The sequence below is a fragment of the Benincasa hispida genome, unplaced genomic scaffold (assembly GCF_009727055.1).
Source record: "Benincasa hispida cultivar B227 unplaced genomic scaffold, ASM972705v1 Contig425, whole genome shotgun sequence".
Lineage (NCBI taxonomy): Eukaryota > Viridiplantae > Streptophyta > Magnoliopsida > Cucurbitales > Cucurbitaceae > Benincasa > Benincasa hispida.
The window spans coordinates 319,210-329,590 of NW_024064845.1; the positions used below are offsets into that span (position 1 = coordinate 319,210).

Consider the following 10,381-nt stretch of genomic DNA (forward strand, 5'->3'; position numbering starts at 1 on the left):
TATTCCTAAACAACGAATCGCTTATTTACTTTTTACAAAGAAAAAAAAAAACCCACCAATCTCCTCAACTTTTTTTTATAAATAATATAAAAAATATATAAACTCAGATTTAATTTGCCTAATTATTATTTTTGCAAAAAATCAATAATTACTTTTTAAAACAAAATTTATATATTTATTTTTCATTTATTAAATTGTCGATTTTCTTTTTGGGTTTCGCTCTCTCTATCTCTATTCTCCTCTCCTTTGCTGCTCCTGGCCTTCGACCTCCTTCCCTCTTTCTATTTCTCTCTATTTCTCTATTTCTCTTTCCATCTCTGTCTTCTTCCCTTTCCTCTCTTTCTCTCCCACAAGACACTCTCAGCTTCCATTGCCCTTTCTCGCACCTCTGCCAGTTCTTCAAGGTTTGTATGCTCAGTTGATCTGCCTGATGTCGTATCGAATATCGCCCATTTGGAATTTTCTTTTCCCCGGAATTCCTTTTTTTAATTCCTGTAGGGTTTTAATTTGATCGGGGTTTTTGCTCCGGATTGCCTATCTGCGATCATCGTCTATAATATGGATGATTACTTCCTTCCCTTTCTGGGTTTATGTTTTCCTGCGGCTCTCGTATTTTTGAGGTTTTGATGCATTTTCTTTGCCTCTCCAGGGCTTGTTTTTCTTTTGAGATTCATGTTTCCCTTAATTAATTCTTGATTACCTTTCCGAATCTTTTTGACTTTTAGAGTGTAATGGTCTATCGTTTATATCAGGTAGGTTTTTTTTTTTTTTTTTTTTTTTTTTTTTTTTTTTTTTTTTCTTCTTTTTTTTGGTTACAGCTGTTAGAAGTTGGTTCTGTTTGGTTTCATTTGAAATTAACAATTATGGAAACGATTATGAGTTTTGGAATTTGCATTGGTTGAAGGATGAAAAAACTGATATCAGTATTATACTGTCTTCCTTTTCAATTTCCAATGGACGACCTGCTTTGTGAATTTTACATTCTTTACATCTATTATGTATTAGTGCCAAATTGGTTCTCTATTGCCGTTGGGAAAGGTTTAACTCTATATGTTAATTTTTCTTGCTTTTGTGTTGCCTGTTTTTTGACCTTTCGATGTGTTTTGCATCATCCAGTGAGTGGAGAGGAGCGGATTCTGAACAAAATTATTTCTTTTGAGAGGAAGATGGCTGGTGTTGTTAGTGAAGAGGCTGTAGGGATGAGGTCTGTGGAGAGTTTTGCAAATGGGCATCACAGTCAGTCTGGAGAAGCATTGGCTGAATGGAGGTCTTCCGAACAAGTGGAAAATGGAACACCATCAACTTCACCACCATACTGGGATACTGATGACGATGATGACGATGCTGGTATGCTTGTTTTTTTATTGCATACTTCCGTACTTAAGTTGTGAGGTTGTTTTCCCTGGCAATGAAATTTTCCTTGAAGCTCTTAATCAAGCTGGAACTAAAACATAGAACAGGGAGGATATTATTCTTTGGAAAAATATGTGAAATATTATGAGCATTTTGGACTCCTAAAGATGGCTCAGTGGATTTTGTCTAATCTGTATGTAAGTGCATCATTTGGTGTTTCATATCAGTCATGTACGTGACGTCGTGACCTAAACCTTAGGCTGGTTTCTTGGAGTAAAATTGGAAAGTTTAACTGGGTATAATGGATTATTTTACCACACCGTTATTTCTTTTTCATATTTATTTCATATATCATGCTCTATAGTGGGGGTGTATTGTTTCGAAAATTTGATGCTAGGATGATTGGATACCATTAATCTTCATACTTTGAAAACATGTACTTATCTTTCTATCCTATATCCTTGTAGGACCAAAACCTTCAGATTTGTATGGAAAACATACATGGAAGATAGAGAAATTTTCTCAACTTAACAAACGAGAACTTCGAAGTAATGCTTTTGAGGTTGGGGGCTACAAATGGTATGTGGATGAGGATTTCTATGAAATAAATTTTCTGTCCCTTTTAAAATGTTTAACATTTTGTGATTCCTTGTTTGTATGTCTCGTGCATTTTTTCCATGGAATTCCAAGCCAATATCTTCACATCTTTCTGCTTAAATGATGACTTTTTATCCTTTGATATCTGGAACTATCTTTTACTCTGGGATGATATATATATATATTCAATTATGGGTTTATGTTCTATCTTAGTTTCTCTTCCTGATGTTCAATCTGACTACTTTGGTAGTGGTAGTGGAAATCTTTCTAGAAAACTCAGTATTATTTTGTGCGGTATCAATGAATAAATTTTGATATCATGGTTTTTCTTTTTCTTTTTAATTTTTTTTTCTTGATGCTCTTTTTTTCCACATGATAATGGTTGTGGATTGATCCATTAGTATTTTCAAGATCACTATGCATTTTTGCCTGTTTCTTGTTCACTAGGATCATGGATCATTTTGGAACTTGGCCCCCCACCCTCCTTTAGGTTTTGATAAGCTGTACTTTCTTGTTGCAGGTACATTTTAATTTATCCTCAGGGATGTGATGTCTGCAATCATCTCTCTCTGTTTCTCTGTGTGGCAAATCATGACAAACTCCTTCCAGGTACTATCCTGTTTGAACTGTATTTAGTAAGTACTACCCTTGTTTTCAATTTGTTTAATCACCGTCGGTATCTTTTCTTTGCAAAATAGGTTGGAGCCATTTTGCACAGTTTACAATAGCAGTGGTGAATAAGGATCCAAAGAAATCAAAATATTCTGGTTGGTTTTGTTGCATTGCTTTTCAAGTTTTTCTTGTTACAACTTGGCATAACTTATGAAATAAAATTTTTTGTACAGATACGTTACATCGGTTCTGGAAGAAAGAACATGACTGGGGATGGAAAAAGTTTATGGAGCTTTCTAAAGTATTAGATGGTTTTATTGATGCTGACACTCTCATAATAAAGGCACAAGTTCAAGTGATTAGGTACTTTCTGATCAAGATTTATAATCCTTGATTGCTGATATACTCTTGCAATTTCTGTTTGATGTTCTGATTTTTTTTTGTTTGCTAGTTTATCATGTTATGTTTCCATTGGTAATTAATGACCTTGACCCTTCTGTTCTATCTATGGATTTTTGACTGGCTCAAAGTCTATGTACATGACAAACTCAAAATGAAGAAGTTTTAGTTCTTTGAATATATTCTAGGCTACCTTCTTATTACCAGCACACTTGCTATTAGTTAAATGAATTTGTTAACTTATATATTTAACTTTTTTTAAATTCTGAAAGACTGCATTGTGTGTGCAGTTCGGTGGGGATGTCTAAGTTTTCAGTGGCTTTGGTCTGTCAAAAGAAAACCTATTGTGTATTTAAGTTGTCAAATATGTTTGGAATTTCATGCCTTGGAATTTTATCTTGCAGGGAGAGAGCTGACCGGCCTTTTCGTTGTCTTGATTGTCAGTATAGGAGAGAACTTGTTAGGGTATATTTGACTAATGTTGAGCAGATATGTCGGCGTTTTGTGGAAGAGAGAAGAAGCAAGCTGGGGAAGCTGATAGAGGATAAAGCTAGATGGTCAAGGTAATATTTGTTCTCCTTATGTTTATCAACTTTCCAGTTTCCAAATTATATTATGAGAATTGACTGGCGGTACCCCCTAGTAAGCGAAGTGTCTGGAATCTATTTTTGCGACTTTTCATTACTCTTGGATCTTCTATGGTTCGTAAAGGACAATATTATAACATTATATGTATACTTTTTTTTCTGTAGCTCAGAAGCAGAAATAATTAATTAATGTATAAACTAGACTTCTACAAGGAATCTGAAATAGGGCATCCTTTACTCAAGAAAGCAATAGAAAAACAGAGCTGGAGGATTTTCATTATCATTCAATGTATTAATCCATGCTTAAAAAAATATATTGGTGGAAAAACTCCAGTCTAGCAGCAGCCCTAATAAGAAGACGGTGGGATGTATCTCTATCCTGTAGTTGATGAATTTGATTAAAGATTAATTTTGAGTTTTGCTTTTATTTAGTTTTTTTTTTCTTCTAAAAGGAAGAAAAGAGCCCTCTATGTTCTTGTTAATTTAGCTCTCCTGGAGCAGCATGGGCTAGCAGGAAATAGCCTTTCTTTTCTTGAAGGCCAGATCTCAAAATAAATATGATGATAGCTTACTAATTTTGTGAAAAAGAGGAGGAAGCGCTAAATCATATCTTTGTTACTTGTTCCTTTTCTTTGACCTAGTTTAACACTTGTCTTCAAGCTGCTAACATCAATAAGGGTCCTGCCCCTCGGTAAGGGACTTCTTTGTGCAAAGTATATTTCATGTGGAGATTTTTAAGATGAGGAAGAGACCTCATGTAGTCGATGAATTTGATTAAAGCTTAATTTTGAGTTCTGCTTTTATTTAGTTTTTAACTTCTAAAAGGAAGAAAAAAGCTCTCTATGTTCTTGTTAATTTAGCTCTCCTGGAGCACAGGAAATAGCCTTTTTTTTTTGTTCTTGAAAGTCAGATCTCAATGTAAATATGATGATAGCTTATTAATTTTTGTGAAAGAGAGGAGGAAGCGCTGAATCACATCTTTGTTACTTGTTCCTTTTCTTTGACCTAGTTTAACACTTGTCTTCAAGCTGCTAACGTCAAAGGGTCCCTGCCCCTCAGTAAGGGCCTTTTTTTGTGCAAAGTATCTTTCATGTGGAGATTTTTAAGATGAGGAAGAAACCTTCTGGAGGCTCTTGGTGGAGGTGTTTCTCTGGGCCTTTGGTTGAAAAGGAATGAAAGAACCTTTGAAGATATGTTTTCCACTGCACCGAATTTCTTATAAAATCATTTTTTGAGTTTCTAGATGATGTAGTCTTTTTCAGAGCTTATGTAGTTATGATCTTTTGTTACTGAAGTCAGTTGGGAAGTTTCTGTTACTAATGTGGGCATGGAGGTTTCCTCTTTTTTTCCCTGTCTAGTACCTTCACTTTTGAATGAAATGCTGAGTTTCTTTCTCCAAAGGGGAAAAAAAAGAAGAAAATTTCTTTATGAGAAATCTTTTACCAAAGTTCCTGAGAAGTTTGTATGACAAAACTTCCTGACAGTCACACAAATAGAAGTGTTTCCATGTCCCTTTGTGTGTGTGTGTGTGTGTTTTGCAAATAGCAGTGTACCATATCCCTATCATTATTGTTATTGTTATCATCATTGTCTTCAGCATTGGCTTTTTAAATGACCGTCATTTTCATTGTTACAGTTTTCGGGCTTTCTGGTTGGGAATTGACCAGAATGCTAGGCGGCGTATGTCTAGGGAAAAGACAGATGCAATACTAAAAGTTGTCGTAAAACACTTCTTTATAGAGAAGGAGGTGACGTCTACTTTAGTAATGGACTCATTATACAGTGGATTGAAGGCTCTCGAAGGGCATACCAAGAGTAAAAAGGGGAAAGCAAAACTATTAGATGCTGAAGAGATGACAGCTCCAATAGTTCACATAGAGAAAGACACCTTCGTTTTAGTGGATGATGTTCTACTGCTGCTCGAGAGGGCTGCTGTGGAACCATTACCACCAAAAGATGAGAAGGGCCCTCAAAATCGAACTAAGGTGAGTGCCTGGTTGATAATGCTTGTTGATATATTTAAGTGGGAAGAAAGATTGTTTGATTGGAAGCTTAACAATGGATAGGTCTGGGTTTTATGAGTAAACTATTAACCAGTTATTAGATTCGTTTGTTATCTATTGTTATGACTACAGTGCTTAAATTAATTGCAATAACAAACTTGTGGGCTGAACTGTAAACAGGCACCACTTAGTGATGGATATACAATTCTTTTAGCATTGATTTTATTATCAGTTATGAACAAGGATTTTTTTAAGTCATAATTTGTATACCTAGTAATGTTGGAGTTGTTGGCTGTAAAAACCATGAACTCTTGTCTGCAGGATGGTAGCTCTGGAGAAGACTTCAACAAAGATTCCATCGAACGTGACGAAAGGCGGCTTACAGAATTGGGACGTAGGACAGTGGAAATATTTGTCCTTGCCCACATATTTAGGTATCGCGTTTTTATAATTTCTCTGCAAAAGCCGGGAAATTTTCTTGTTGGGAAGCTTCTTACTCTTCAACTCTTTTTGCTAGCGTGCATGATGATTTTCTTTTGCTTCATTCAACAAATGTGATGTCAAATAGTACACTTTTATGGTAACTGAGATTCAGCCCTTCTTCGCTCTGATTCGTTAGTTTAAAAAAACAGTACACTTTTATGCTTATGAGTAGTATTCTGGATATTCTGTTTCAACTAGTGTACTAGTAGCGTGGTGTGATGACTTCATAGGTTCCCGCAATCTCATCTGATACCCTTACTTGTTATTGGAGATAATATTCTTCCATTATCTTGCTGTCCTTTTCTTCAGAGGATTTTCTATAGTGAAGGCAATAACTTGCCATCATTACCATAAAGCTTTGGCGATTTTTGTTGGTTTTTTTTTGGCATGTTTTCTCGGGAAAAGTTTAGGTTACACAAATCTCTTTCTTAAGTTCATTGAAACAGGAAGCTGGTTACATGATTCTCAGTTTCTCACATCAAATATGTTCAATTGCAAACTTGAAGTTGAATGGTATATTTATTTTCTCTCTTTACTCACAGCAGTAAAGTTGAAGTTGCCTATCAGGAGGCTGTTGCATTGAAGAGGCAAGAGGAACTCATTCGTGAAGAAGAGGCAGCATGGCAGGCTGAAAGTGAACAAAAAGCTAGGCGATTAGCTTCAGAAAAGGATAAGAAATCAAAGAAAAAACAGGTATTATATTCATTGAATTATTAACTGCCTCTATTTTTGCCCTTCATTCTCTTTCTTCCTACATCAATTCATCTTGTTATCAATAATTTACTCACCATGTTAGGCCATTTCTTTCAACAGGCTAAACAAAAACGAAACAACCGCAAAAGTAAGGACAAAGGGAGAGAAGAGAAGGCAAATTTGACTGCGCTGATCAGAGAACAAGTAAATCCTAGAAATGGGAAGGAGGAAGACTCCATTGTGGATGAGGTGCAGCCCGTGCTTGAGAAGTCCGACTTGCCCGAGGTCGTGTCTGATGTCTCTGATTCTGTTGAAGGTGCTAGCGAAGTACTTCAACCTGATTCAGAGGACAGAGATGCCAGCCCTGTCAATTGGGACACTGACACATCAGAAGTCCATCCCTCTATGGAGGCGAGTAGCAGTGGCATTGGCAGTCTGTCCTCTGCCCAAACACCCTTATCTGACAAGAAGAGCTTGTCTGTTATGGATGATAGCTCTTCTACGTGTTCTACTGATTCTGTTCCATCCGTGGTAATGAACGGCCCTTATAAGGAGAATTCCTTTCACAACTACAAGAAGCAGAAATCACCAAGCATGTAAGTGAGCAAGGGATATTTCTTTGAAAGTGCATCTGGGATGTATAGTGATTTGCATCTTTGATTTTGTAGTGGAAAGAATCAGCAGAAGGATGCAGCCAATGATCGAAACATTTGTGCCAATGAGATGGATAGTCAGTCATCAGAGCTTACAGCTGACATAGAGGACCGAAGTGATGTTTGTGGTGGTAATAAGTCTAAAGAGTCTGATCCTATGGCCATTAATCATTCCCTCCGGGGCAAAATAAAAAGGGTTGAACAGCAGGGAGTTAAGAAGGTGCTCACCTAATCCGTTTCATATGCATAAATGTATTGAATAAAATGAAAAAGCTCCAAACTAAAAAGAAAGGAAAAAAAAAAAACAAAAAAAAAAAAAACAAAAAGAAGAGCAATAGTAGATGTTGCCAAATTCAGGTTGCATTCCTCTATTCATTATCGACGCGGTTCGTTATTTTACCGTTTCATTTTGATTCTTCAGAAATCTCATACTTTTATTGCCTTTCCATTTTTTTCTTGAGACCAACATCATAATACTATTATGTTTTGTTGGCTTCAAGTATGGACTTTATTAGTCTTAGAGTTTGAAAACAGACTACGTATATGTATAGGAAGAAAAGGTTATTTCATATTTGATAATGTTACTTGAATATTTGTGAGATCATTAATGTCAAAATTAAGCGTCAATTTTAACATTTAGTTTGTTCACTGTGATAGGAAGAAAAGGTTATTTCATTGCCAAAAGAGCGAAGCTCTAAAAACCAGGTTGATATGGAAAGGATACTTAGAGATGCATCAACAGCTATGCCATCCTCCCCTCAGAACCAGCAGGATCATATGCCACCAACTGTTGAACAGAAATCGAGCAATCAGAGTATTTCTGCTGTTGATTCCATTCAAATTAAAGCATCATCGTCAACTAGCGCACATCAGATGGAGAAGACCGTGCCTGTAGTTACCACATCCCATGTTGTAAGTGCAGTAAAAGCAGAGGCTCAGAAGTCTGCAATTCCAAAACCAACTGAAAAGGCTTCCGCACATCAAACTCCTATGATGTCGAGGCCTTCTAGTGCACCTCTAATTCCCGGTCCAAGAGCTACAGCACCTGTTGTCAATGTGGTCCATACATCCCCATTACTTGCCCGTTCAGTGAGTGCAGCTGGCCGGTTGGGTCCAGACCCTGCTCCAGCCACTCATAGTTATGCTCCCCAGTCCTATAGGAACGCCATAATGGGCAACCATGTAGCTCCGAGCACTGCTGGATATGTTCATCTGAGCACCTCTACTTCAGGCGTCAGCCCATCATCTGCCTTCTCTTTGGCATCTGCTATGGTTTCTTCGCCCATGTATGTACCACACAACTCTGAGAGATTAGATCCAAATACTGTCAGATCTAGTTATCCTTTCAGCATGGTAACCCGAGATGTCTTACCAAATGGTCCCCAGTGGGTAGAGGGTTCACAGAGGGAAGCTGTTAGGAGCAGGCATTACAATTCATCCATGCTCAACGATGTTCAAGATTTATACAAGAAGCCAATTCGTGGTTCAACCCCTGATGTCTTGTCTGCAGAATTATCAGCCTGTACGTCTGGTCGCCAGCTCCAAGGTTTTGCAGAGGAGTTCCCCCACCTCGATATAATTAACGATCTTCTAGATGATGAAAATATTGTTGGCATTTCAGCCAGAGACAACTCAATGTTCCAGTCTCTTGGGAATGGACCTAGTCTGTTGAGCCGGCAGTTCTCACTCCCTGGTGACATGGGGGGGATGGCTGGTGATATAGGATCCTCAACAAGCTCTTGCAGGTTTGAGCGGACACGGAGTTATCATGATGGTGGTTTTCAACGGGGATATACCTCTTCCATCAGTCATTATGAACCAGCCATGGATTTTATTCCACCATCTAGTCAACAACAACATCTAAATGGCCAGATTGATGGGTTGGTTCCAAATTGGCGAGCAGCAGCTTCTGATCTCTCTTTACTTGGGACGAGGACTTTAGACTTCGATGGTTACCAATATCTCAATGCAGAATATTCAAATATGGGGCATGGGATCAATGGCTACAATGTGTTTCGACCATCAGATGGACACTGACTAACACAAGAAAGAAGCAAACAAGGATGAAATTTGCCTTCCCTGCCTAGAGTTAGTGGGTATATCCACTGTAATAACGTACCAGGAAGTTGTTGGGGTCTTGGATTTGGAGTGAGGTTGTAATCCTTCTCATAAGAAAACAATTTGTAAAGAGTGTCTTCTTCGCCTTCTCTTTGCTAGCCTTAAATGCAAAATCTAGTCGTATCGTTGAGGTTTTGATTATTTCACCTTTCAGAGTATCCTCTGCCTATTTAGTTATTGGTTAAAAGCATATTGCGTATACGACAATATCCTTATTCATCATCACTGCTAAATAGAGCTTTTAAGTATTTTTCTCTATTGTTTCTTTCCATCCATTCAATAATATTACCATTCTGTGCAACTGTTTCAAAACAAAGTAATATTTAATCCAATTCCTCACCACAGACAAATCCCATTTGCCAAGCAAGCAAAACAAAGTTCTTCCCTTTTGACTTTCTCTTCTGTCTGCTTTGCTGGAAACTTCCTCGCATGAACCTCATCAAGAAAGTCGATAGCTTTCGGCTCGTTCTTATAATGTTACACATCATGCCTGATACATACATATCTCTTGAAATCCTCAAGTTTTCAAATAGATGAACTCGCTGAAAAAACAAATTATCAATTTTTTCTAGTTCAAATAAAAGTTTCCACTATTAGTTGTTAGGAGAGGACGCATTCAATTATGTCGAGGCTTTGGTCAAAACCTTGCAGCTTGTAGAATAATCCAAAAGTCGACACTGTTCTTTTTACTATAAATATCATTGCAATCTCATCAACAAACTCAAACATTTTCTTTCATTAAACTTGTGGAAAAGGAAAGAAAAAGCAGAAACAAAAGGTGGCTAGAAATATGAAATTTCTCCACATAACTCTGGCATTGGCTATCCTTCTTCTTTTGCAGCTTCAGCCAAACTTAGCTGGAAGGACTCTGCATGAGAAGCCA

At 37.3% G+C, this 10,381-nt stretch overlaps 1 protein-coding gene across 2 annotated transcripts; it reads left to right on the plus strand.

The window, feature by feature from the left end:
• The first annotated feature begins 204 nt into the window (after positions 1-204).
• Positions 205-9,756, plus strand: LOC120069473 (TNF receptor-associated factor homolog 1a). 2 transcript variants are annotated; one of them, XM_039021245.1, is made up of 13 exons: positions 205-404; positions 1,117-1,347; positions 1,821-1,932; positions 2,471-2,559; positions 2,649-2,717; positions 2,796-2,925; positions 3,366-3,524; positions 5,185-5,533; positions 5,873-5,985; positions 6,577-6,727; positions 6,848-7,323; positions 7,396-7,600; positions 8,038-9,756. In XM_039021245.1, exons 2-13 carry the CDS (start codon positions 1,167-1,169, stop codon positions 9,415-9,417), a joined length of 3,414 nt encoding a protein of 1,137 aa, XP_038877173.1. In that variant the 5' UTR covers positions 205-404; positions 1,117-1,166; the 3' UTR covers positions 9,418-9,756. The 2 variants fall into 2 exon arrangements, with proteins under 2 accessions (XP_038877173.1, XP_038877174.1); XM_039021246.1 differs by having other exon boundaries at positions 6,580-6,727.
• The last annotated feature ends 625 nt before the right edge of the window (positions 9,757-10,381 follow it).

What these genes read in the sequence shown, in the direction of transcription:
- LOC120069473 (XM_039021245.1), top strand. Translation starts at nt 1,167, where the DNA reads ATGGCTGGTGTTGTTAGTGAAGAGGCTGTAGGGATGAGGTCTGTGGAG. An exon ending in TCATGACAAACTCCTTCCAG is followed by an intron (nt 2,560 to 2,648) that starts GTACTATCCTGT and finishes TTTGCAAAATAG; the next exon opens with GTTGGAGCCATTTTGCACAG. An exon ending in GATAAAGCTAGATGGTCAAG is followed by an intron (nt 3,525 to 5,184) that starts GTAATATTTGTT and finishes TCATTGTTACAG; the next exon opens with TTTTCGGGCTTTCTGGTTGG.